The 27,983-nt window shown below is 44.3% G+C and overlaps 1 protein-coding gene and 1 long non-coding RNA gene across 5 annotated transcripts in view; one reads left to right on the top strand and one right to left on the bottom strand.

The window, feature by feature from the left end:
- ENGASE (endo-beta-N-acetylglucosaminidase) overlaps positions 1-27,700 on the top strand; it is a 34,395-nt gene extending 6,695 nt beyond the window's left edge. For 2 of the 3 annotated variants that reach the window (XM_054978856.1, XM_054978855.1), the window contains exons 2-14: positions 3,142-3,218; positions 3,313-3,514; positions 4,383-4,531; positions 5,802-5,959; positions 9,004-9,152; positions 11,717-11,882; positions 12,240-12,343; positions 12,614-12,722; positions 18,003-18,187; positions 22,303-22,454; positions 23,662-23,764; positions 23,965-24,079; positions 26,143-27,700. In XM_054978856.1, the coding sequence (XP_054834831.1) occupies positions 3,155-3,218; positions 3,313-3,514; positions 4,383-4,531; positions 5,802-5,959; positions 9,004-9,152; positions 11,717-11,882; positions 12,240-12,343; positions 12,614-12,722; positions 18,003-18,187; positions 22,303-22,454; positions 23,662-23,764; positions 23,965-24,079; positions 26,143-26,568 (2,082 nt within the window). In that variant the 5' untranslated portion in view covers positions 3,142-3,154 and the 3' untranslated portion in view covers positions 26,569-27,700. Of the gene's footprint in view, positions 1-3,141; positions 3,219-3,312; positions 3,615-4,382; positions 4,532-5,801; positions 5,960-9,003; positions 9,153-11,716; positions 11,883-12,239; positions 12,344-12,613; positions 12,723-18,002; positions 18,188-22,302; positions 22,455-23,661; positions 23,765-23,964; positions 24,080-26,142 lie in introns of those variants that run through there. The other variant, XM_054978857.1, reaches the window with a different exon arrangement.
- LOC129329338 (uncharacterized) lies at positions 3,609-8,234 on the bottom strand. Of its 2 annotated transcripts, none has more exons than XR_008596945.1 (3): positions 8,148-8,234; positions 5,649-5,729; positions 3,609-5,026 (listed from the first exon to the last, which is right to left on the bottom strand). It is a non-coding gene; the product is annotated as an uncharacterized LOC129329338 (long non-coding RNA). The 2 variants fall into 2 exon arrangements; XR_008596946.1 differs by having other exon boundaries at positions 5,649-5,746; positions 8,148-8,207.
- Positions 27,701-27,983: the final 283 nt, after the last annotated feature.

The raw sequence follows: 27,983 nt of genomic DNA, 5'->3' as shown, positions 1-27,983 counted from the left end.
ACTAATCTGTCCAGAAGAGCAGCATATAAGCACACGGTTATTATTCTTAAAACATCCCTGTATATTGAAAGTGTATAAGATGTGAAGCAAAAAATCTCACTCTATTCTATCAAAAACTTTTTCAGCATCAATCATCATTACAACTATTGGCACCGTTTGTGATAGAAATTGCTTGTCTGGTGCTATCTGTAAGATACCTAATGAGCCCTGTTTGGTCTAAATGAATATACTTATAACTAAGTTCAGTCTTGTAGCTAAAATTATTGTAAGGATCTTATAATCAATATTTAGAATAGAATTGGTCTGTATGAACTTGGAGATGATGGATCTTTTCCTGATTTATGTATGAATATAATTCTGGCGTCATTCCACGATTCTGGGATGGTGCCCATCTGTGAATGTATTCATTAAAGAATATAATATTACCTCACAAAATTTATAATTTCAGCTGTTAGGCCATCTAGTCCAGGGGATTTGTTTTTGCAGATTTTCTATTTACCTCTTGAATTGTAATTGCCTGATTTAGATTAGCTCTATTAATCTGTTAATGGTTTTATTTTGCTTCTTTGCAAGACCTCCTTTATCCTAGATAATTTAAGATTAACAGATGAATATACATTTCTATAAAAATCCCTAAATACTTTTGAAGTCTCTTTATCAGTAACTTAACGGCGGTGGGTCTCTGAGAAAAAACATGTGGTATCGTACATTCCTCACTCTCTTTCTTCAGGAACCAAGCCAAGGTCTTATCAGCCTTATTACCTTTTTCAAAATAATTTTGCTTAGCCAAATTATATAGCTTTACTTGCTTCTTGTATGTTGATAATCTCTAGTGGTTTTTTACAAACTTTAAGTTGACATCTAATATCTGTACTTTCTCTGTCTGCTGAATTGAATTACTTATATCTTCCTTTAGTTTACAGCATTTCCTCTTTTCTTGCACTTCTCATTGAAATATAATTTATCTCAATAAGGCTTTACTGATTCCCAAATTGATTTCCAGTGGACATCAGGAGTATTATAGAGCACATAAAACTCTTTAAGTTGCTTTATTATTTGTTTACATCTTGTTTCAGTAATATAGTATTTAGTCTCCAAATACATTTTTCTTCTGATGTTGATTAAGATTAATCCTGCAGATAATAGGAGCATGATCAGAAAAAATCATAGGAGCAATGTGCACATCATGAACTAAAGAAATAAAATCCTGGAGTTAAAAAGAGCAAATCAATTATTGAATAGCTATTTTGTGAATTATAGCTTTTTTATTTCGGTGACAATATCTCTAGGCTTCAATTAATTGTAAAGATTCTATTTCTCTAGTTCCAGAGGAGTTAGCTGTGTTAGTCTGTAGTAGCAAAATCGAAAAGAGTCCAGTAGCACCTTTAAGACTAACCAACTTTTACTGTAGCATAAGCTTTCGAGAATCACAGTTCTCTGCATCTGATGAAGAGAACTGTGATTCTTGAAAGCTTATGCTACAGTAAAGTTGGTTAGTCTTAAAGGTGCTACTGGACTCTTTTCAATATTTCTTTAGTGAATAATTTGGCCAAAACATTAGAAGGTTTCTTTAATGTATTACTTTTATTCAGTTCCAAATCAAGGATTCTATTAAGTACCTAGTAAAATTTCTCCCTCAAACACATGGAGATCTAAAAAAATTTTTTTAAAAAATAATTTCTCCTTCAATATATCTTCCATTCAGATAACTTTTAAAGCTATCAACCTGAAAGTTATTATTTGATCTTATAAATATAGCAACACCTCTTTTTTGCCAAGGTAGTGTACAAGTTCCTTCTGCCAAGAACGTATACAAGTTTCCAAATTTAATCCATTTAAATACTTGTTGGTTTTTTTATGAGTTTATTGTAACATCAATATAGCAATTCTTTTTAAATTTCCGTTGCCAAGATCTTTCTTTTAAGTGGATTGTTTAGACCATTCACACTGAGTAAATTTTGACTGTTCCATGCTTAGCACTTGAATAACTTGAAATCCTATGCTAAAAGCAACTTTAATAAACACATTATTTTTAAAATACCTTCCTGTTTTATGCTATGTCATCCTATAGTTGATAAAAATTGATTCTCTCCTAGGCAAGTCATTCACATTACTAAGAGCAGAAACTATTTGTGGATTTTGTGGTACCATGAGAGAGGCTGTAATCTAAATTACTGCTTAACACCTGGATTTCTACAGAAGATTTAGATGTTAAGTAATGTAATTCTGTAACAGTTTTCTCATCATTTAAAGCAAATCCTTCAGTTTCAACATTTTGGGATTCTAATTTTGTCAAAAATGATTTTGGTATGATATATATTTTTTTAAAGATCAGCTGAAGTGTCTTTAGATGCTGTGTGGATGGGAAGATAAACATTTTTACAGGTCCCACCTCTGCACCATTTTCCTGCCATTTAGCCCTCCTTCCACCATAGTTCTTTAAAAAAATGATAGATTGCAATAATGCAGGAACATTATAATGACCTATTGCAACAATATATTGGTTCCTAGGTCCCCCCCCCATTTTTTAAGTCTCCGTCCCTTGTCTTTGTGGAGTTATATGGGGAAAGGTACTTGCTGCACATTTCCCCTTATAACTCTGCTACAAAAAGGGCTAGAGGCATATTGTTTTTTAAAAGGTGGGAAATAGTACATTGTTGCAGAAGTTTATTACATTACATTAATGCTATAGTGATGTGTCAGTTACCATTTTTTTTTAAAAAAGCCATATGGTGGATGGGTAGGGACCATGGGGGCTGTGGGGATTGAGGCAAGAAAAGTGTAGGGAAAGCTGCTGTGTGGATGCTACATTGCCACTGCAAACACGATGGCAGTGAGAGCTTCTCAGAGAATTGTCTCCAGTTGGAAGCAATCTTGGGGAGTGCTGTCAGTGATCACCGGAAACTAATTTGTAGTGAACCACCAAGGTAGATGTTCTGTCCATCTCCTGGTGGCTGATAGAGTAAATGAATGGCATAGATAGATTTAGCTGTCTCGAAAATATTATCCTCTAGAACTTAGGGGCTGGGGGAACATGTCCAAGGGGAATGGATTGTAAGCCCTGCAGCACTATTCTTGAGCGCCTGCCATTCTAGCACACCCAAATGGGATCCCTTTTCTGAACTGTTCCCTTGTTTTCAGCTTGCAGCTTGGTATGGAGAGCCAAAGAACCTCTGTCCTCCACAGGGTGGTCAGTTTTGCCCCAGATCCTTTGCCTGGTAAGATTTGCTATGGGAGGGTGCATCTCCAACTCTTTGGGAGCTGGTACTACCATCAACCTGCAGTATTAACCACCTCCTTCTATATTCCCAGCCAGGCAATACGATAAACATACCACTGAACCAATAAGCTTCTACCTCTCGGGCTTGGAGGAACTGCTGTCTTGGAAATCTACCAGTGATGATGCTTTCAATGTATCTATCGAGCCATTAGCTAAACGGCAGCCTCCGCTTGACAGCAACAGGCCCCGCACGCTGGTGTGCCATGACATGAAGGGTGGCTACCTTGAAGACAGGTTGGGACTCGTTGGAATCTGGAATAGAGACTGAAAGATGAAGCGTCCAGATTTGGAAATGGTTACCCAAAATAGCCAGAATGGCAACAAGCTAGTCTTGGTGGGATATTTGAGTGAGCCATGGTCCCCTTGGGGGCATCCATATAATGGTGAAAGGAGTCTGATGTACATTCAGTGCAATAATGCCTAGCATTTCTATAGAACTTATTTAGATTGCCCATTTCAGGTATTCATAGTATTTTATATTCATTAACTCCCAGACGTTCTGCTGGCCCTGTAAAATACATCTATGTTGTTATCGTCATATTGAGGCTGGTGCATGGAGGGAGAGGAGGGCTGAAATGGAGCAAACAGTTGCTTGCGTGACTGTGGTGAGGACTGGGAGCTTCCTGGTTCACACTTCTGTGGTGTACCATTGTGTGTGCAATCCCTGTAACATCACACTTCCCCTGTCCCCCTGCAAAACCAACGTAGCCTATGAAGGTTGTACTTCAGCAGCTGGGCTGCGAGTCCATAGTCGCTTTTGCGAAGCCGAACTTTATTTGCATCCTGTCCTCCCCATTTAACTTAGAAAGCACTGAATGAAAAGCCTGAAAAACTGGCTTATGGATGTGCCCTTTACAAGAAGAACAGGGAATTAAATTTAATTTTTGTATGTGCCTGGGGAACTCCAGTCATTATAGAGTCTCTTGAGAGAGAATGGCTCTGTGGCGCCCTAGCTTCAGGAGATGATAGCATCCTCAGCTACTTTGAGTACTACGAGTATAACACTTTCCTGCTCTACGGAAGCTCTACTTTGACATGTGTGATATAGATCCTTGCTGATTACCTATTCCTGACAAAATCTCTCTCTTTATACTGTGGGCAGGTTCATCCAGGGGTCTGAGGTCATTGACCCTTTTGTATTCTATCACTGGTGTTACATCGACATCTTTGTATACTTCAGCCATCATACGGTTACCATTCCACCAGTGGTCTGGACCAATGCTGCCCATCGCAACGGTGTCCTTATGCTGGGTGAGTTTTGAGTGTGTGTGTGTGGAGCATTTTGGAGCATCTGATGTTAACATTGTTGGGCCTGCTTTACTTCCATACTAGGTATTTAGTCAGTAATGAACATGATTACTTCATTGGTTCGACAATATATGATTCCTTCATTGTTTTTATGGAGAATCCAGATAACACGTACTTCGTTGTCGTTTCATCTATCTTCAGATATGATTTGCGGTAATTAAAAGAAAGTCAAAATGTTGGTGCAATGTCAGTGTGGATAGCAAAGTCTAATTGACGTTTTTCTGGAATACTGTCCCTTTAAATTTTGCTGCTTTGTTTCCCAGCTGCTTTTTCTCTTCTTAATTCTTTACTTCCTGTTTTTTCCTGGTGAATGCAGCATTCCTGAATTGATCTTTAATTATCAGATCTTATTCCTGGTATTGGAGTATTATTTCTTTTCTCTGTAGAGCAATGGCACGTGCTTCTTAATTTATTCCTTTTATGATCCTAATTGCACTACTATGAAATGACAATAATAAAAAACAAACAATTTCTTTGGCTGCAAAAAGAAAATAAGTAATTAAAACCCACTCCCATCCTCCTTGAACAAAGTCTTATAATTATGGATCTGTTCAGGAGTGCCACTGCTACTGTGGGTGAGCAGAAATTAACACATTCAGCAGAAGTAGCTGTAAAACAAAGACACAATATTGAAACAAAGATACAATATTGCTGAATAGGATTTGCTTCCCAGGTATACATACCCGAGTATTGCTGGGGCAGAGAATAGAGCGCTAGATAAAGTGCCATATTGAAACACATTTTTAATTCTGCTTGTAGTAGATGCGGAAGAGGAACAACTAAGTAGGACAAAGTAGGGAAGTCATTACTCCTACATTTCCCCAACCTGAGTTTGATACACTAAAGACTAGAATGGGCTCTCCTTTTCTGGAAGAACTGACATGCATTTTCATGCCACTGGTTGCATTCTTCCAAAATACTCTGAAATGCCTCCTGTTTTGTGAGTTCCTTTTTAATTAGGCATCCCATCCTCTTTCTGAGATCTGCTACGAGTTCTTACAAGCAGCTCTTGAACCAGTTCTGCATTTTATAGCATTTCTTTATGGGAATCAGAAATTACCTCTGGCATTTCTTGTGTTTTGGTGACTCCCTGTTCTCTCTCAAGGTACTCCAGAGCCGGCACTTCCCTGTCTGCTTTTCTCTAGATGGAGAGAAGTTCTAGATGAGGCAGGAGATAAGAGATTAATGTCCTCTCTGCATTCTGCCTCCCTAGGGACATTCATCACAGAGTGGTCAGATGGTGGAAAGATGTGTGAGTCGTTTCTGGCAGGTGAGGAGGAAGCATACCGCGCTGTGGCTGAGCAGCTGGCTGCAATTGCCCAGTTCTATCGTTTCGACGGCTGGCTGGTCAACATTGAGAATTCTTTGAGTGTGAGCAGTGTTCCCTCTTTACGACCCTTCCCAGCCCCCTTACTGCTTCCTCCACACATAAGCAGGTTGCCCCTTGGCTATAATTGAAGCTCAAGATCATCCTCTTAACTCGCTGTGCATGTGGATGTGTCAGCCTACTCATCAGTTCCCTCCACATCTCGTTAAAGTCCCTGGTTGTGCTTGAGAAATCTGGTGAGACTTAAGGGGAGCTGAAACTGTGTCTGTGGGCACGCTTAGTTTCATGATGCAGTTTCGTTACCCCTTATTAGGGTGATTAATAGGGAGGAGAAGGCTGGGTTTGACTGTTATCTTCGTTGTGGATTGATGATACTAATCTGCATTATAACATTAAAGAGTATTAGATTTTCCAGATTAGTTTGAAATAAAAAAGTGTGATGTTGTGTAGGTATCCTAGTGGAGCACTGATTGCCATGGCAAATAAAGTCCCTTATGTACAGGAAATGTAATTGCATAATATTTTTGTGGCAAATTCCTGTGGCTGTAGAACACCATAAAAGAAGGCATAGGCATACTGTATAATTAGAAGAGGAGGCTGGAAGTAACGGCAGCTAAGAAATCCCATCCACCTATCCTTTCTTCCTGCCATAGATGACTCAGTCTTCCTGACAACTCAGCACTCCCCTATTTCACAACAACGAACCGGCCTTTTTTCCAACTTTTTCAAAAATACAATACAATTGCTACATTCTGAATTACAATATTGCGATTTTTTTTGTCTAACATTGTCTGGCTGAAGTATCCTACTATATCAAAGGCAAGCCATATTGGTGACGACTCACTTTTTATCCTCGCGCAGGCACATTGCTGGCAACTCTGGCCTCGAGGCTGCTGCGAAGCGCCTGCTTGCCTCCTGGAGGGGACCTGCCAAATTGACGGCCTAAGCACTCCTCCCTGCGCCTCCCCTCAGCGCCCTCCCACTCTGGCCTCCAGGTCGCTGCAAAGCGCCTGCTTTCCACTGGGAGGGGCCCCCCCGCCAAATCAGTTTTTTAGAGCCCGTTGCATTTTTTCACACAATGGGCATTGTTGCTAGTTTAGAATATAATGTTGACGGTGATCTCAACACCTCCTTATTCAGAAGTCTACCAAAGTGTTGGGTTTGGGGAGTCCACATATTGGAGAGCGTCAAAGACCAGTGGGGAAGAATTTTTAAGAAGGGGAAAAGAGTGGGAAAGATTAATCCAAAAGAAAAGACTGGAAGGAAGGAGAATGCTGAGATGGAGGTATACCAGCCTGCTGGCGCGTAAAAGTATTCTGCTAATATGTAAGTGACCTTGTTACGGCTTCTCTTGAGCCAGGTGGGAAGTTTAGGTCAAATAGGGATATGTACAGACTTCCTTAAAAATTTCCCAAAAAATGAGCTCAGTTACTCTTTCTCTTCTGCATTTTACAAATTATGTAACAGTTAATTGAATACTAATTCAGTGATCTGTCTGGCTTCTCCCCATCATCTGTGTTTCTGGTGGGTTGTCTGACTTCTTTATTTTGAAGAACTGCATCTACATTGATTTGAAATAATCATTCATCGCCTTTTGCTTTTCAAGGAAAATTCAAAATCAGTAAGCCAAAGAACTCTCACCATCCTGGGGAGGGGATGGTGAGAGACAGAGACAGAGACAGAGACACAGAGAGAGGACTTCCGGTTTGGGATTATGGCGGATCTGAAGTGATCCAGGGAGCTGGATCATCTGAGGTGCTGTTTTTTGGCTGGCGAGGTGCTTTGATCACCCGCAGCCCCCTGATTTCAGGCAGAAATCGGGCAGGAACACTTTTACAGCCCCAAGAGTGTGTGATCTCGGCAGAGGGGGGGTTCTGAATCAAGGATTCTCCCCCTGCCTTGAGGTCCCCTCATACAAGGGCGGCTATTATCTCTGCAGCAGCTTTTGGAGTAATTTAATTGGCACAGGACTGTCGTACCCAAGCTTCAGAAACAGACTTTAAGTAGAATTGAACAAAAGAAACAGTGAGTACAACCCAAGAAGAACGAAAGAAGTAAAGATTGCTATCTCCCCTAACGGGCTTGTTTACTATACAAAGATCAAAGCTTACTGATCTAAAGAGACAGATACCTAAAGCAGAAGAATTTAAAAAGCGGTAGGGAGTGGAAGTTTGCGAACTTTTTGAATTAAAGAGCTGAAAAAGAGTGAAAAGAACTTTTTGTTTTGCATACCTGTGGTTGGTGAGATAACAACGCGAAGGGAAGGAGTGTGGGAAGCGGCGGAAAGATCGCGAAAAGTTGTTTGTTTGTAATAGCAGTGAGCCGCGGCTAGAAGGGCAGGAAATGCCTCGGTGGAGCAGCGGAAGGAAAACAACAAGGGACAGAGGATTTGGAGAGGAAGAGGAAGTTCGCCATTTTCGAAGTGGGAAAGCTGGAAGACTTCATTATAGACTATATCATAGAGAAAAAACGCCCGACATTTTGAACGCAGAAACTTTTTTTTTTTGGTATTTTTTTGGGCATTATTGAATTAAAGTTTAACACAAGAGTAAAAAGAGACAGATAAGAAGACGGAGCTGAGAAAGAGAGCGGATTCGTGGGGTGCCAAGGCAAGCCCAGCGATGGCGAAAAAAGATAAAGACAAAGAATGGCAGATAGCGATTGAAAACTTAGATAAGAAAGTAACAGAGGGCAATAAAGAAATAAATGAGACTATACAAAAAACCATACAAAAAACACAAGAAATGGTGCAGGAGTCACAAAAGCAAATTCAAGAGTCACAGCAAAACCTATTGAAGGATATTATAGACAGAGACACAGAGAGAGAGAGAGAGACAGAGAGATGTTGGAAGCACTGGTTTGCCACAAATAGGCAGAAACTGGTTTTCTGAGATCTGTCTTGGTGAGGAAATTAATTTTATGTGAACAAAACGTGATGAACCCTGCCCTGGAAGTGTAGCTCTTGGAAGAACTTCAAGGACATACACAGAACAATTATATTGAGAGAGGGAGAGAGAAGTGCCGTGGGGTGGCTGGGTCTTCTAAAGGACTCTTCCCCCAGGATAATTGTGCAGTTCTTTCATGGCAGGTGACGGCAGCACGGAACATGCCCCACTTCTTGCAGTGCCTGACAGCCCAGGTGCACCAAGCTGTGCCAGGAGGAAAGGTGCTGTGGTATGACAGTGTCCTGAAAAGTGGAGAGCTCAGGTGGCAGAATGAACTCAACGACCACAACAAGTGAGTGAGGTGGCTGATCCTGCTCCCCACCCCTCCCCCAAAGAGATGCAGAGGTAGCGGGTCTTTCTCAGAAGGCAGAGTCAGAAAAGCAGCTCCTCCAAAAGGAAAGGGTTATTTTTACCCCAGTCCTTTCCTTGTTGTATCTTCCGGCTACATTTTGGGAATGAACCCCACATTGATTAGGGGCAGCGTACCAGTGTGAGACCTAGAGTGGGTTTGAACTTAGAGGTTCCACCCGATATCTTGAGCACACTGTTTCCGTTTGAAAATCACAGTTTCTGATACAGGTTCTTGCTGTTCAGGATGTAATTAATGGGTGTTCCCCCTATCCCCCCCCCAATATCGAAATCTGGTAGAATTATTTCTGTTAAAGCTGATGCCCATTTTTGTGTTAATGTTACATGTGTGTGTGGTGCCCTCAAGTCATAGCTGAATCATGGCAGCCCCTGGCAGGGTTTTCATGGCAAGAGACTATCAGAGGTGGTTTGCCATTGCCTGCCTCTGCCACCCTGGTCTCCGTTGGAGATCTCCCATCCAATTAATCAGGTCAAGAAACAATCAAACTGAGAAGTTGCAACAAAAATGGGTGAAACGAAAATGCTGTTGATATCAACCTACAAAAACAGAAGGGTAACCCTCAGTTTGACTGGGAAGGCTTTGGTTTGGATCCATGCCCAATTTAGGGCATGTCACTGGCTCCCAACCTAAAGATCCTTACAGGATTGATGTGAAGATAACATGGGACAAGGCATGTATGCTGCCTCGAGCATCTTTGGAAAAAAGAAGCCTGTATAGTGTAATGGTTGGAGTGATGGACTAGGAGACTCAGGTTTAAATCCCCACTTTGCCATTAAGCTCTGGTGACCTTGAGCCAGTCACACACACTCAACCTAACCTAACTCACAACCTGTTGTGTGGATAAAGTGGAGGAGGGGGGAATTAGGTCCCTGTTAGAGAGAAAAGTGAGTTATAAATATCTAAACAAATAAAGGCAAGGTATGTACATGATTCATCTATAAATAAGCCTTCTGTAGCAGGGAATCAACGAGCACTCAAGACATAAGAGCTGTTAAGTCTCAGCTTACTGGAAGACTGACCTCTCTTGGGGGCTTGGGAGAGGCTGTGGTGTCCTCTTAGGATCTGCTGCCAAAGATGGGACCTGCAAGAACATGGGGTGGAGAAATACCGTTCCTCTAATGGCGCACACTTTCCCTCCTAGAAGATCTTGTTTTCCATCTCTCACCATCTGGTATTTGTGGTGACTGTTGCAATGTTGGGCACCACATTGATTTGTTAGGGCAACGCAAAATGCCACCCAAATTCCAGACTTTTTATTTTTCGTGATTTCCATGCATGTGCCAACATCGCACTTAATTTTGGCATTTTTTTTAATGCCTAGTTTTTATTTTAAAAAATCAATCTTTTCCACTGCTATAGTAGTGGATGATTGTAGAGGTATGATTTAGATGATTGTATGACTGTAGCTTATGTCTTATGTGTTTGAGTTTATTAATTGAAATAAATTTTTAGTTTTTTTAAAAACAATCATTTCAGCAAAATGGGGTTTTCTCCAGATTTGCAGAATCCAAAACTGTAGCCATGACTGGCCCCACTGAGTGGATTTTTAAAATCTGCGCAGAGAGCTAACCACTGGCTATTAGATATAAGCAGGGCTTTTTTTCAGCTGGAACATGGTGGGATGGAGTTCCGGAACCTCTTGAAAATGGTCACATGGCTGGTGGCCCCACCCCCTGATCTCCAGACAGAGGGGAGTTTAGATTGACCATTTTCACTGAGGGCGATTTAAACTTTTAACCTCCCCCCCTTGTTCCAGCTGACCCAAAGTGACGTCATTGGCCCTGGGAGCATGTGTGCACTTTGCGCATGCACATGTGGTACCAGGGGCACCACCTCCCGCCAAGAGTTGTCCCGTGTGCTGGCAACCCACTGAATTCCACCACCTCTTTTCCCAGAAAAAAAGCCCTGGGTATAAGGATTGAAGAAGAATAAGAACGTGCCATAGAGTCTCAACTGTCTCTTGGTGACCCCATCCATGAGGCATTCTGGGCAAGAGATGAGCAGAGGTGGTTTGCCATTGCCTTTCTCGGCATAGCAACCACAGTCTTCCTTGGTGATTTCTCATCCATGTACTGGCCGTGGCCACCCCTGCTTAGTTCCTGAGCTCTGACGAGATTGGGCTAGCCTGGGCTATTTGGGCTACTAGGAAGAAGAATTACTCAACTAGCAATATGGAAACTGCTCTGGAAAGGGAAGGCACCTTTTTCATGCCCAGGCTCAGAATGGGAAATTGGCTGGCCATGTCACACAAAGTGCACTGATCTTTCTAAGCCATGTAGGTCAGCAAAGATTGCTGAAGAATTTCATGTACTTGGGATGAAGGAATTCATACAGTTAGACCATCTTGGAAACCCAGATAGAATCACATAGTTGGAAGGTACCTGTGGGGTCATCTAGTCCAATCCTCTGCAAAATGTAGGAAATCCCTAAATACCTGCAAAGCTTAAAGCCTTGTGGCACCTGTCCTTTGCTTTGTGCCTTTGCAGGGTTTTCTTTGATGCTTGTGATGGCTTCTTCACTAACTACAACTGGAAGGACGGGCAACTGCTGCGGACAAGAGAGATGGCAGGCGAGCGTCTGTGTGATGTCTACGTGGGGGTGGATGTGTTCGGCCGTGGTGATGTTGTGGGTGGCGGATTTGATTCTGACAAGGTGGGCAGGTGTTGCGATTTCTGGGACATTTCCTCTATCTGAGTGGGTGTGGTTGTACCAGGCCGCAGTGCTAAATTGGATTCGGTATGGGGGCCAAGAGCCACAGTGTTTTTTCAGCTTAGGACACATTAACTATTGAACGAGCACATCCCTTTGCAAAGGGAAGAGAGACAATCCTTAGGGCAGGAAAGGCGTAGTCTTTAGATATCTAGCCCTGGTGTCTTTGGCATTCCTGTACAGAGGGAGCTGCTATCCCTGTAAATGCATTCAACATCGTTCTTGAATCCTCCAGTCGCCAGAGCTCTGGGGTAATGCTTGAAGGGCAATGCTGACGTTGTTTTCTTTGTGTCCCTACAGTCTCTGCGCCTGATTCGTAATCATGGCCTTTCTGTAGCCATCTTTGCGCCTGGCTGGGTGTATGAGCACCTGGGCCCAGAGGACTTCCTGCATAATGAGAACAGGTGAGAACCACGGGAAGCAGATTGTGGTGTGTCTTTTGGTGTGGCCAGGTGGATGATCAGTGGGGTTGGCTCTGTGCAATGACCAGGCTTTATCTAACTGGCTATCCCTTCTCTTCTTGGGGCTGATCAGGCCTCACCACCAGGTATGAAGAGGCTGGCAAACACTCTGAGGTGCCAGCACTACCCCTTCTCTTCCAAACTTCCTAATCATGCAGCCTTTGGCGGTGTGGGAGAAAGGTGGCTTGGTCACGACCTCTTTTCTGTTTGCAGATTCTGGGGCCTGCTGGCTGAATGGTTGCCCACTCATGGGGTTGGCTCCCTTCCCTTTGGCACCAGATTCAGTCTAGGCATGGGTAGAAGACACTTCAGCAATGGACAGGTATGCATACTGGCCGTGAGGTAGCCCTGTTGCGGGAGGGAAACTGTGCCATGTTGTGCCTTGAGTCATTAGGTGTCAGTCATTGGCTTTGGCTGTTGGCCAGTGTAATGTCAGACTAGGTTCTGGGAGGCCCGGGTTTGGCTCCTCGCTCTGGCACGGAATCTCACACACTCTTAGGCTAACTGACTTCATAGGATTGTCACGAGGATGAAGTGGAGGAGGAGAGAGTGTCGAAAGGCCTTTTGGATTCCCACTGGGATGAAAAGTGGAGTGTGCATGAATAAACAGTTGCCTAGTAAGCTGCTCCGCAGGGAGTACTGGTGGCTTGGTGGGTCTCAAGCTGTTCCATTCTAGGTCACTGCTTTTCTAAGCTAATGTTCTTCCTGTGGAAAGTGCCTGGCTGCAGTGGCCTTCTTGAACTTCATGACTCATTTTGTCAGCAACGCCCCCGCCCAGGGTTCTTTAGGAATGGGGGCCCAGGGGAAGAAGAGCACACCTCAGCTTCCTGCTTCTTTACTTGTCGGCTTAGCCTCTGGCTTCTTATGGGGTAGATTTTTCCCTCCATGGCCTTTAGCTAGGAAGACAGCTAGTTTGACACAGAAGACTGCATCCTACTATATAAAAGGCAAGCCGTATTGGTGATGACTCACTTTTTATCCTTGCCTAGGCGTGTTGTTGACATCTCTCGCCTCGAGGCCGTTGCGAATTGCCCGCTTGCTGTTGGGAGGGGGCCTAAGCACTCCTCCTCGTGCCTTCCCTCAGCGCCCTCCCGCTTTGGCCCCCAGGCGGCTGTGAAGCACTTGCTTGTCGCCAGGAGGGGGCCGCCGAATCAGTTTCCTAGAGCCCATTGTGTTTTTTCACACGACGGGCATTGTCTCTAGTAAGAACATAAAAAGATCCCTGTTGGATCAGACCAGTGGTTCATCTAGTCCAGCATCCTGTCTCACACAGTGGAAGGCCTACAACAAGGCATAGAGGCTGAGGCCCTCTTCTGAAGTTGCCTCCTGGCCCCAGTATTCAGAGGTTTGCTACCACTGTATGTGGAGGTACCCTTTCCTCCCGGCTAATAGCCACTGATAGACCTCTCCTCCATGACTCTCTCTAATCCCCTTTTAAAGCTGTCCATGCCTGTGGCCATCAATATATCCTCTGGCAGTGAATTCCACATCTTTCTCACTCGTTGGGTAAAGAAGTATTTCCTTTTATCTGTTCTGGATTTACTGCCTATCAGCTTCATTGGATGCTCGTGAGTTCACGTATTATGAGAGAGGGAGAAAAAGTTACCTCGGTCTATTCTCTCTACCCTGTGCATAACATTATAAATCTCGTACCACACCCCGTCCCCGTCATCTCTTTTCTAAACTGAAAATCCTAGACTCTTCAGCCATTCCTCATAGGAGTGGTGTTCCAGTCCCTTAATTATCCAGATAAATTAATTATCTTCTGTACTTTTTTCCAGCTCTGCAGTGTCCTTTTTGACACGTGGTGACCAGTACTGCACCCAGGGTTCCAAATGGGGCTGCATCATAGATCTACAAAAGGGCGTTATAATATTGGCTGCTTTATTTCATCTGCTTTCCTGTTGTCCCCCAGCAGAGAGTTGGCCTCTTTCACTGCTGTGGCGCACTTGATCGACGTTTTCATTGAGCTGTCCACTATGAAACTCTTCTTTCTCAGTCTCGGCGAGTTCAGCCCACTGCCATTTTTTTTCCTGGTTCCAGTATGCATCACCTTACCCTTAACCTACACTGAAATTAATTTGCCCACTCACCCAATTTGTGGGACTCCTCTGGGAGTTCTTCACAGTCGGCCTTGGTTTTCACCAGATCATTTAGAAACAAATTAAATAGCATCAGCCTCAATACTGATCCTTGTGGGATTCTGCTGCTTATGTTCCTCCATTGCGAGAACTATTCATTTTTTCCCTGTTCTGTCATTTAACCATTTTTTAATCCATAAGAGGCCCCATCCTCTTAGCCCTTGACTGCTAAGCTTTCTCGGGAGTCTTTGGTGAGATACCTGGTCAAAACTTTTTGAAAGTCTTAAGTAAATAATGTCTAACGGGTCGCTGTTATCTACATGTTTTTTCACTTTCTCAAAGAACTTCAAACATTTGGTGAGGCAGGACTTTCCTTTGCAGAAACCATGCTGATTTTTTCTCAGCAAGCTTTGTTCCTCTATGTGCCCCAATAATTCTATCGTTGATTATAGTTTCTACTAATTTGCCTGGGACAGATGTTAGGCTATCTGGACTGTAAGTTCCTGGTTCCCCTCTGGACCACTTTTTAAAAACCAGTGTAACATTTGTTACTTCCAGTCTGCTGATACAGTGGCTGATTTTCGTGACACATTTGAGTTCTCTAAGAATCCTTGGATGTATAACATCAGGACCTGGAGACTTACTGGTTTTTAATTAGGTAAAAGGTCTAGAACTAGGTCTAGAACTTCATGTCTTTTTCACCTCAATTTAATAATAATGAGAATTGTGCTTATGTACCACTCTTCCAGACAAGAGTGGTAAACAAAGTCAGTATTATTACTACAATACAACTGGGAAGCTGGGGCTGAGAGGAGTGGCTTACCCAAGGCTACCTGTTAAGCTCGTGGTTGTAGTGGGATTCGAACTTTCAGAATGTTGATTTGCAACCCAACCACTTAACCATTCCATTCTTCAGATCCCTCCCTGAAAATAAAATCAAAACGAGTCTAGTAGCACCTTTAAGACTAACCCTGAGCCTGCTTGCGGGGAGGGCGGAATATAAATGCGATAAAATAAATAAATAAATAAATAAATAAAATAACCAACTTTACTGTATCATAAACTTTCGAGAATCACAGTTCTCTTTGTAAGATGCAAGAGAACTGTGATTCTCGAAAGCTTATGCTATAGTAAAGTTGGTTAGTCTTAAAGGTGCTACTGGACTCTTTTCGATTTTGCTACTACAGACTAACACGGCTAACTCCTCTGGCTCCCTGAAAATAGTTGCTCTGGCCTGGTTACATGCTCCATGCTTTCCACAATGAACACAGATGCAAAGAATTCATTTTCCTTCTCTTTATCTCCCCATCTTCCTTTAGTAATCTTTTTATTCCTTAGTCATCCGAAGGCTCATCTGCCCCTCTGGCCTGTTTCTTGCTCTGGATACGTTGAAAGAAATGCTTATTGTTTGATGCTTTTAGCAATCCTGCTCCTCAAATTCTTTTTTCCTTTGCACAGTTACTAACTTATACCTTTTGCCAAACTCTGTGCTCCTGTCTGTGCTCTTCATCATGGCAGACCTTCCTTTTTTTTTTTAGAAAGCCTTTTTAAAAAATATTTAAGGCTTCCCAACTTGGGTTGTTAACCACGTAGGCATCCTTTAAGTCCTGGCAGTACCAAGTGCCTAACCTTTCCTAAGACTGCACCATTCTTTCCTGCAGGTGCAGGCTCTGTTGCCACATATCAAAACTCTTGTGTGTCAGATCCAAGATTCCACTTTAATGTTGCTAAGCTGTCACTAGAGGGGGTGGTTTACAAAGGAAAACTGGCAGGTGGGTGGTGGGTGTTTTTTTTTTTAATTCCCACTTTTTGAACGCTTTGCAAACCCACCACTTTCCTTGTAATCCCCACCTTCAGTGAGAATTCCAGATGCACCCTTGTGAGGGAAACAGAAAAGCAATAGCGGGGAAGCAGTAGAGGAGCCTCACCCCACCTCTCCTTTTTCTTAATCATATCATATGTAGTCCTGCAGAGGACTTGGTTCCCAGCAAACAACCGGCTCTTTTTCGGGCTAGCTGTAGGAACTCTTCCAGCCCTTCAAAAGAGGGAGAAGCCAGTCCCCTTCCCCTGCCTCCACCCCATTCATGGGGGCTGCATGAGAAATACTGACTTAGAGGGTTTCATCTCAGCCCAGTCCTCCTTTCCCAGGGGTCCAGGAGTCAAGTACAAGAGGGAAGGCAAGCTCCATATTATTCAGTGGGACGTACTGCCAGGCAAGTTTTCTTAGGATTGCAGCCTTAGGCTCAAGATGCACATTACATCTTGGGACAAATAACTCCTCTCCAACCACATTGGCTCAAGGAAGCTGCGTAGGGAGGACCTGTGGGCCTGAGACAAATCAGGCCCCTGCTGACCTTTAAAATGCTGTTTCCTGCCGCTGCTGTGCATCTACAGGGAGAGTAAGTTAGACCCAGGGAGCCTGAACCCTGACATGTTACAAAATTTAATGTGTAGTTTGGCCTTCAGTCTGTTAAAAACAGGGAGGAGCTTTGTGCTGCTGTAGCACAGTGGTTAAGTGGTTCGGCTGTGAATCTGCACTCTACTGGTTCGAATCCCACGACTGCCATGAGCTCAGTAGGTGGCCTTGGGTAAGCCGCTCCTCTCAGCCCCTGCTCCCCAGCTGCATTGTGGGGATAATAATGACACTAACTTGTTCACTGCACTGGGTGAGGCACTAATCTGTCTAGAAGAGCGGTATATAAGTGCAGTTGTTGTTGTTATTATTACTTCTTAAAGGCTAACAATGTTGAATTTTTAAGTGTTTGCAAACTACAGCTCATTTAATCAGTGTGTGTTTTCAGTTAGAAGATACTTTCTGGCGGGGGGTGGGTGGGGGAGACCAAAGGACATGAAATGAAAGCAATAAAGTCCATGATAATTTCTATTCAAAGCTGAAACATATACAAGACCACCACAGTAACCATTCACAACAGCAGTCATTGTATTATTGCCAGTTTTTCATGTTTTGCCGAACTAATTAATCTCTGAAGTGGGCGAGAGAACCTTGATTTCAGTTAAGACTGAGATGAATATTATCAGACCTCCAGCTAAATTCTAGTCCAGTCATTTCACACTGGAGTTTCTTTCCGAAGTTCTTTTGTTGGACAATAATGACTTTCAGATCTGCAGGAGAAGATCCTAACTTAATTACTCAGAGCTGCTCTCCATGAGTATAACAAAGGAATGACCTTTTGGAATATCCACTTCCTCTCAGCTGAACGGGTCTGCAAGTGTTTGCTGATTAGAAGGAAAACTTTGAACTCTTTAGAAGGAAGAAATAAGCTCACTAATTTGCTGTAAAGAAACACTGGACTGACCTTTGTAGAGCAAGAGAACAGATGCTTCCAGATGGTAAACAGACAGTTTTCACAAAACAGGCAAATGCAAACTTCACTGAAATACACCCAAGAAGGGGTGTGTGTGTGTGTGTTTGAGACCGTGAGAAAGTACAAGAACGATTGCGTGTAAGAAATGGTACTTTATCGATACGCCCTGGTTCAGCCTGTAATTTTCTTTATCAGGAAAATGGGACCAAGCCGTGGTACAACTTGAGTTCTCAGGAGATCCAGCCGCTGTACACAAGCCACCGGCTGCCTACTGGTGGCTGGCTGCGGACCCGGTGCTGCCTGCAGGATGCGTGGTGTGGGGGTAGTTCCCTGCTGCTGGAGGGGGCGATCCCACCCAATACGAACCACATCACAGCAAGGTGAGTCCCAGCTGAGGGTGCGGAGCCTTCGCTGGCCGTACACAGGTGATGGGAGAAGCTCCTGGATGGGAGGAGATGCTGCACAGAGGAGAGGAATCGCACCTAAGAAACATTGACTTGTCTTTAGGGGGAAGGAGAGGAGAGCAGGTAGTGCGTGATGTGCGTGCTGTGTTCATGTCTGCATTTGCAGCGTGCATTGCTGGATGCTCACCCGCTGTGCAGCTCCACGTGTGATAAAGAATCAGGGTTCGAATAGACTTCAAAGGTCGTTCAGCTGAAGCTCTGCGTTGTCTAGAGTTTCTCGGTTGACATGAGATCCAGCCAGCATCCCCATTTCTTAGCCTTCTAACGAAGAAGCTTCTTTAACTTTTTTTGGCCACTATTGCCCAGCATATTTGTACAGGCAGATAGAATTTATGATTGAAGTTTCCCAGCTTTTCACTCTGCTCATCCATTTAAAAAACAACAACAACTCTGATCCCCCTCCCTTCAGTTTAGTCAGAAGAAACATACCCAGATTCCTGTGTTTTTCTTTATCATTATGCTTGCCAAGTAGGGTAGCCAACAGTTTAGGAGAAAAAATTCCCTTCCTGGCAACTAGACCCGAGCTAAATACATTGTATTTTTTTCTTGTGCTGTTTTGCAGTCTTTGCATCCTTTAAAAAAAGTTGGTATTTTTGTGTTCCCATCTCAACTCTGTCATTTAGAAGCTCCCTATGCACCTGGCAAATAATCAAGTAATGCATAGCTCCTTATATGGCATAATAAACCTCGCTAATCTGTATGAGTAGTGCTATTGTTGTGGTGTAGCTGGCATGTTGAACTTATTTACTTCTAAACATGGTTAGAATCAGGCAGTAAAGATCTCAAAGTCTGCAAGAGGGTCCGTCTACTAATTCTTCCCTCTTGCTTCATTTTTCTTTGAGTTACACCAGCAATCTCTGTAAATCTTGGTGTATGTACTGAAAACAAACTACTAATAAGTAAATCAGAGTGTCAGCCCAAATATATGTATATCAAGCAGCTGACCCAAGAACTTAAAATACCAGCGTACTGGGAAGAAGAGACTGTTCCGGACAGAATTATTTCAGCATCCAGTGTTCTGATATTGAAATAGTACTGTTTAGGGATTTAAATAGCTTTTTAAACAATAGTAGGGGTTGCAAATTTAACATCACACCCAACCCCAGAACTGAAGGTTGAAATGGTGCTGTAAGAGGGTCAAGTGATCAACGGGGTGGTGGGGAAGGGGGTGGGTGGGTGGGCACCTGCTGGCTTCCAGAGGTAAAGTCCCAAGTCTGAGCAGCACACATTTGCACCAAATGATGCTCAAATAAGGAGTAAAGACAGACGTAAAATTTCTAGACCTGTGGAGCCAGGGTGGAATCATCATGTTCAGTCCAGATGTATCTTTCCCTCTCCTGGTCTGGATTCTTTGTTCTGCCAGTTTGCAGCGTGGTTCAGTTTGAACTGTGGGAAACCTGCGTGCCAACTGGCTTGTGCCTATGCATTGCCAGCTCCAGTACACTTTCCCTCTTGCAATCCACAGAGCTGCTTTGCAACCCTTTTATGTTTGTGGATGGATTTTTAAAAAAAAAAATTAGGTGGAGGGTGAACACGTGTATATATAAGTCCATGTGCCTGTACCACTGAAAAGAAAGATGTCAGAAGCCAGCCTCAGGCTGGATGAATACTTGTCAGAGATGCTTTAGGCTGATCCTGCACTGGGCAGGGGGTTGAACTAGATGGTCTGTATGGCCCCTTCCAGCTCTATGATTCTATGAGGATGGGGGGCGAGACTGAGAGCTGAGACAGCATTCTGCTCGTTGGCACTTACGTCTGCCATGCAGATGCAAAATTGAGTTCACTCCAACTGCTCCTTGAATTGAGCCATCTGCTTTCATCCTCAGTGGCTCAGGTATTGAAAGAACAATTGTGCTGTTCACTTGGGCAGTCTTAAGGTTAAAAGAGCAGTAGTGGTGGACTGTGGGAGCATTTGGGGAGGCAGGGTGCGAGGAGAGGGTGGCGGAGAAGAGCCAGTGAAGGGCAGCTCTCTGGTTTTTCCTTAAAAGCTCCCAACATGGTGAAGAACACATGGACAATATTCTGCATGGCTGTTTCCACATGGTGGGCACAGAAAACATCCCCCCAGTGTGAATAAGCAGGAATAAGCACCTGCCCCTGCCCCTGTTCTTGCACTGCTCACTGCTGCTGCTATCCCCTGTGCAACTTGGGGAGAGAAAGGGGGGGGGGGTAAACAAAGGGCTAAAAAAGAAAATGGAAATGCTCATGGCAGCAAGCTGTCTGCACTATTCTGAAAGCACACCTTGGCTCTGCCCCTTCCCCATAGTGTTGCTGGAGGAAATGTCTGCATGGACACTCTTGCTGTGCTCTGAAGATTTCCCTTCAAACCAGAAGAACCTGTTGGAAAGCCCCAGGGACGTCACGAGTCAGTCTCAGAGTGATGTCATGTGGATATTCCCCTTCATTGCAGTGGGCTTTCTGCTTCCTGTGCAGGGAAAAATCCTGTGTGGAAGCAACCCATAATGGTCAGCCTGGAGCAGCCCTATAAACTGGCCAGTGCCTTTCGTTAGGCAGAGGAGCTAAGCACCACTTCCCCTTCTTCTGTGTGAACGTGCCTGAGCTGTATAGCTCTTCCTCTTCATTTTATAAGTAGACGCGCGCGGGTGGGGTGGGGAGTTGACACTTACCTCTTCCTGTAATATTCGAAAGAGAAAATACTAATAATTTTAACCCATAGTAAGCTTTAGGTAAGCAGTATGAAGTTTTGACTAAACCCAGAGTTGTGAGCGATCTAGCATTTTAACATTTCGAAAAAAGGTGGAATTAGCAGAAGGTAGATGAAAACTAGATGTGGTTCTAATGGTTTCTTTTTTGAAAAAAACCTTGACAGTGACTTACACCAAAACTGTAGGCAAGACAATTCTGATCACACCCGTCTACCCTGGACTTATTACTTGCTTCACTGGTGCAGCATAACATTTACTACATGTGTAGAAAACCTGGGGATCAGAACTGAAATGAGAGCAGCAGGAAAAGGTGTGGGGCCAATAGGTACAGCAGAAGGAGAAAAGGCAGCGGCCCAAGTGGGCGTCATAACGGCCTGCCTGTTTCTCAGGGTATCTCATTAGTTAAACGGCAAGAGACTGGAGGTGGATGGCGGGGGAAAGAGCGTTCTATTGAGCATCTGGATTTGATGAAGACTCCTTCGATGCTCTGCACTATGCCTCAGGTTCTCCTTATAGTCCTTTGCTACCACCTCCCCCCCTCAAATTTATTGGTCAAAACTTCATCCCAGGTCAGCTGTAGCTGGACTAAATTAGTTCTCCTGCTGGTTTACTAATGAACACGTTCTCTGACTGTGTACTTGAGCTGTAAAAAGGTGGAATGAAGCCAGTGACTCAGAGTGAAACTACAAGTGACAAAAGGCACAGGTTGGACACTTGTCAGCTTCCCTCAAGTTTTGATGGGAAATGTAGGCATCCTGGTCTTGCAGCTTGGCTCTCCGACTGCTGTCCAATGGACTTTTCAACTGTCACTTGTCCAACATTCCGCCAAGCTGCCTACATTTCCCGCCAAAACTTGAGGGAAGCTGACAAGTGTCCAACCTGTGTCATTCGTCACTTGTGGTCCCGCTCTCAGTTTCACCCTGCAGGGATCTAGATGTGGATTTAACCGAAGGGGCGGGGGACCGAATGATCGAACTGGTCCTGGGAGTGGTGTTCTTCATGCAAGGAGTAACATGGGGAGGGAATGCGAAGGGTGGATATAAAACCAAGGGTAGAGAATGAAATCGAAGGGATATGAATAGAGAGTGGCTTGATCTGTCTAACAGACTGGAAGCCTCACATATCTCGTCATATACTACTAATGTCAGTAGCCATGTGATGCAGCCTCTGTGAAGGTCTCTTTCAAGTAGCTAGTCCTTGCTGAGTCCAGATATTCCTTATGTACTAGTTTGGCCAAAGTGTGCATAGCTGGGAGTTCTAGATCACTGCTTTTGCAAGAGTTGGCCTAGAGTTGGCACTGACTGTTTCCTCTCTCTGTCTCTCTTCTTGTCTGTCTGGGGATTGGGGGGGGGGGGCTGTCACCAGGCTGTTTTCTTTTCAGATGCGGGCACCGCAGAGACTGTACCTTGTCTTAATTTATAAACACGAAGACTCATCCCAGGGAGTGACCATTGCACCAGAGCTCACCACACAGGAGTCACACTCTTGTTACAATGTTGATATGTTTGCTCAGCCTGGTAAGGAAATAAACCCCAGCTTCTGCCCTAGAGAGTCTTCCCACTGAGTGGCATAGAAGGCAATCTATAGCTTCAGGCCTCTTGCTGAGTGGCTCCTTCTCCTAGTTTGCTATCCAAACTATGATCTTTTGGTGCCATTTTCTAGTTTCATATTTCTTCCAAGTAACATTATGGGAAATACTTTACAGCCAGCCCAACTTACTGCTCTTTTAAAAAAAAAGTCAGATGTTATTGCATTTTTATGCAGTTAATCAGTAAGGATCCGATTTTCTTTTTAAAAAGCAACGTGGTTGGGCTGGCTACAAAGTGAAAACAGTATTCAGCACCCCGCCCCCCTCGCATACATAGAAACATTGCTTATGAGAGCCAGTTTGGTGTAGTGGTTAAGAGCACGGGACTCTAATCTGGAGAGCCGGGTTTGATTCCCCACTCCTCCACTTGAAGCCAGCTGGGTGACCTTGGGCTAGTCACAGTTCTCTTGAGCTCTCTCAGCCCCACCCACCTCACAGGGTGATTGTTGTGGGGTAATAATAACATACTTTGTAAACCGCTCTGAGTGGGCATTAAGTTGTCCTGAAGGGCGGTATATAAATCAAATATTATTATTATTATTTACACCTGACTCATGAATGTGAGAACCAGTAATATGCGAGAGTAACAGGAAATAAGCAGTTAAACTGGAAAGAGAAAGAAGAAAATTTAAAGGGAAGATAACTAACTTCAAGAGTTCTCCTAACTCTGCATATGGGTCATCCGGATGTCGAAACTGTATTTTAAAGTAAAAAAAAAAAGCCAGTAAATTCAATCTGAAAAAAATAATAATCAAACACCGGCACAGAGAACTCTGGAATGCAACTAGTTACCAGTACCACCCGCTGAACTATCCATTAAAACGGAATGGACAAATAGTGGCAGCTCTAGACTGAACGGCTACTTTCGTCACTCACCATTCTATAGAAGAGCAAGATACGGGTCCAGTAGCCCATTAACGGCAAACTAGGTTTCCGGGGTATGAGCTTTAACTTTCAAAAGCACATACTGTGGAACTCTAGTGGGCCTTTAAGGTGCTATTGGATGTGAATTGTGCTCTTCTACTGCTGACCAACATGGCTACCCACCTGAAACATTCTCTGTAGATTTGTCTCCCCCCTTCCCCCCCCCTGCTCTGTCTGCTGCCTCTCCTCACCTGTTCTCTTTCCTCCTGAAGAACCTACCCGGCATAAGCCCTCGCCTCTTCTCACGCCTCCTCCCCACCTGGCCCAGCTCCTCAGAGGGTGTGGACAACGTGGAGCTCCTGGTTGGCAGGGTCGGTGAGTGGATGGTGAATGGCAGCATCCTTTTGTATCAAGATCCTCATGCACACAGCTGCTTTCTTGCCTGGCCCTCAGCAGCTGAAACCACGGCCCTTGTGAGGATGGGGTTTTTGTGCTTCCTGGGAGCAGCCTGGGATGGACTTCTCAGCACTTTGCAGCTGGCCAAACCCTGATACTCGGCTTTATTTTATCCCCAGGTGTTACGAGCTGGAGCTCCAGAATTGTTTCCTGAATGAACTTTCCATTGCTGTCTCCCGTCGGCACAGTGGCCAGGATGAAGTGCCCTTCGCCTGCCGCCTGGGCGAAATCTGGGTGAGGGAACAGTGGGGAGCGCTGGTGAACAATCGGGGCAATGGTCGAAGACATGGGGCTGGGGTGGGGGAGTCGTCTTTTTACCAGCTCCCATATATGTGAGAGGCTTCCCTGTAGTCCTGTTGCAGTTCTCTTGGTTTGAAGTGGGCCTTGAAATAGGGGTGTGGACACAAAAAAGTTGGTAAATCTGGATTAGGAACATCGAACCAAGGGGAAAAAAAATGGCATTCCCTGAATACTGAATTGCTTATCCAGTTCAGTAAATTAGGAGAAATTTGGTAAAATTCGGCCAGTGTTTCCTTTGGGAAAATCAATCCACAGGCTATCTATTGTGCTGGGTGTATGTGTTATTTTTTCAAGCAAACTTCACCGAATTTGCAAGGCACATGCTCCTGATTGTCCTCTAAAGACCCCCCCCCCAAGTTTCAGGAAGATTGGACCCCAGGGTCCAATTCTATGGGTCCCAGAACAAGGTGACCCCAGCCACTCCATTGTTTCCTGCGGAAAGTCAAAGCTGCCTCCCACTGCAGAAACACACGGGCAAGGCTACCACGGCCAAGGTACAACCCCAAATGCAAGCTAAGCTCAGCCCAGAGAAAGCCCAACAAAACCAAACGGAAGCTTGGGAATGGAATCCCTGCAGAACCAAAGTGAAGCAAGGGGGAAAGCATCACACCAAAGAATCACATTCATTCCACCCAAAACAAACTGACTCAAGGGACACAGTTGCAACTTAGCTCAGCAGAACCAGTGTCATTCCCAGCAGCCAGGCACGGGGTTCAGCCAGTGGGGGAACACCAAAGCACAGCACCGAGCCACAAGTACAAGCCTTTCCCTTGCTTCAGTTTGCTTCTGTTGGGCTAAGTTGCAACAGTATCCCTTGCTTTGGTTTGGTTAGAATGGGTGCGATTCTCTGGTGTGTGACGCTGGCCCTCTTGCTTTACTTTGGTTCTCAGGGGGATTCCATGCCCGTGCTTCAGTTTTCTTCCGTTTTCTCTGGGAATGTGCCTTGCCCCAGTATGTATCTGCAATGGGAGTTGGCTTGGACTTTTCCCCATAGGAAACAATGTAGTGGCTGGGGGCACCTTGTTCAGGGGCCATAGAATTGAACCCTGGGGTCCAATCTTTCTGAAACTTCGGGGGTCTTTAGAGGGCAGTGTGGAGTAGATTCCCTGCAAACTTGATGGAATTTGTTTGAAAAATGCCACCCCCAGCCTCCCCGGATAGCCCCCAGATTAATTCAGTAAAAAAAATCCAGAATACCGAATCCAGTTTGATACTCACTTTTTAAATCTGGAATACCCAGATTTCACCAAATCAGTCCAAATTTGGTATTTTAATCCAAATAATGAACCAAACGGCACACTCGTACCTTGAAACACATCTAACCCTTTTAATTTTTATTTGTACCCGGTTTTTCTCCTAGTCGGACTATTCAGAAGGGGCATTTGGCCCTTCGTTTCAGCTTCACAACCCTGTGAGTTAGGTTAGCCAGAGACAGGGTGTTTGGCCCAGGGGTGGGGCAGGGTGGAGCCAGAGACCTCTTCTCGTTCTCCTTTTCTGCCTAGTAACTGCAGGGCCTTGCCAGGAGTTCTGTAGGATCCTAATCTGATAAAACCTCAAGTCTTGTCTACCATCGTATGTAACTTTGGCAACCTTTGGGCTCTCTGCAATACATTTTTCGTCTTTGCTTGTAAAGGCAACAATGCAAAGATTACACTGCCTTCCCAACTAACCCCTAATCCTGCAAACACTTATGCTTGAGAGAATCCTAGGTGCAAATCACATGGGCCGACACTCTGAAAGGACTTCAGTTTTGTCCTGTTTTCCATGAGGGGAATGGCAAGACTCGTTCCTTATTCCTTTCTCCCCCTTCCATTTGGTTCTTTGCCCTGGGACATCTCTTGGTCCTACATTTTAATCATCTTTTGCATTCGTGGCTCATTTGTGCCTGCTGTTTGGGGCCACCTTATGTAACTTTGCTCCTTGCTTTCAATTTCCTTCCTTTTGTGCCCCTCCTATGTGATGTTCCCAGCAGTAATCGAGTGCCTGTCTCTCCATAGGTGATGGATGCTGCCCACCTGTACTCACGATTACCCACTGCTGCTGCCAGTCAAATCTTATCCATTGAAGTTGCCCACCTCCAGTGGCGTCGCCCTTCTTCGGAGGAGCTCTCGGTCAGTCTCACCTTGCGGTGGGCCTATCCTCCTAGTGAGGCCAAGTGCTTCCATGTCCACTATCGAAGTGGGTCATGTGTTAGTGGCCCTGAACCCCCTTTGCTCCTGATTGGTGAAGCTCATGCCCCCCTGTTCCGAGTCACTGACCTAAGGGTGCCCAATGCTGCCTCTGAGACTTCCTGCCGCTTGGAGTTCCTTGTGGAACCAGTGTCCCGTGAGGGGGTCCAGGTAGCTGCTGCCCTGTGGGGAAAACTGCTCTTGGTATACTCTAATCCCAAGTTACCCAGCACTGGTGGCAGCACCAATGCCTAGTAAATTTACTTACTCTTTTTTACTTTAGGGTCTGGTGGGTAAAACCCTTGCCCAGAGCTGTGCTATTTGGTACCACTTAAACAGGGAGGTTTTTCATTTGGGGCACACTAGCACTATTATTCCTGTTCACAGGCTTAAAGAATGTAACTGTGTGCCACTGACATCATGAGATGTTTCAGGGAAATAAACCCTGACAAGGAATGTTAACAGTGTACTCAGGAGTCAAGGTGCAAAATTACACACGTTTCCACAACGAACAGCAAAAAGTGGTGTTCCTTTGTAAACTTGTGGAATGCAGCAATGTGGATTCCTCACAGAAACGCATGTCTATCTTCAACATACGTGTTAATACATTTTTACCTCTGCAAAGGTAATTCTGTTGGGGTGAGGTAAGCACGCTAGTCAAGATACAAAGTTGTGCAGAATGGATTTCTTAAAAGCCACATCCTGTGGTTAAACTTTAAAATGTATTCAATGCCATGTTGCAAATGGGTACAGGTTGCTTGGACAGGAGTTGCTTAACATGCTCCTTTTGGAGTTCTACTGCAGCCCAAGCCGTGCAGCATTTCTGATTTGCAAAGAGCTGGCCGTGTACAACTTTCATCACCACCACTGTTTGTACATAGCTAGGAAAGCCGTAGGTTTTTGGAGGTATGTGGATGGAATGAAGTTACTATAATACGCTGTGAGTATTTCTTTTGCCCTTAGGAAAAGGTGTTAAAAGAGATGCTCGCAAGGAAGGTTTCTTTGTAAACAAGCTAGATATGTAACACATTCAGAAAACGGAAGAGCTAGGAAGAGGGCTGATTTCTGCCTTCTCCTGGGGATACTGCACGCACGCACGCACCCCCCCTCCCTTCTCCAACTTTTTAAGAATGGAAAATACCTGACTTTTTATAACAGGAAGAGAGAATTCTAGAGCCTTTTGGTACCTGCTGAATTTCTGCTTGCTCCTTGGAGCTGAAAGATGAATTTACTATACTTGGCTTTATTTCACGTACAGCTGAGAGACAGAGACTAGAAAGTTAAAACGCACCTTACGTAACTTGATAAATGTCAGCGGTGTTAAAATTTTCATCATTTTGCTACCTTATTTCTCTGCTAGCACTAATAAATTCATAATGAAATTCCTCTTGATGTTGCTTCTTTTGGTAGACTCAACAGAAGTATTAATAGTCATAACTAATTGAGCATGGGTCAAGTCTGCCAAAAGAAGGCAGAACGTAAAAAAAGAATCGATGTGTTCTTCTGAATTCCAGCGGAGAGAAGGCAAATGTGCAGAATGAGCCTTTCTCCCCTCTAGTTTCTTCAAATTTCACGCAAGATGGTCTTCTGGTGACTAAGGTGGGATGTGATTCCGTGTCTGTGAGTGCAACCAGAAAGGGAATGGCAGTGCAGTTTCCAACAAGGACCAC

This window comes from Eublepharis macularius, chromosome 4, assembly GCF_028583425.1.
Source record: "Eublepharis macularius isolate TG4126 chromosome 4, MPM_Emac_v1.0, whole genome shotgun sequence".
NCBI lineage: Eukaryota > Metazoa > Chordata > Lepidosauria > Squamata > Eublepharidae > Eublepharis > Eublepharis macularius.
Note: the sequence above shows the minus strand (reverse complement) of the source record. Positions and strands in the feature narration are given on the sequence as shown.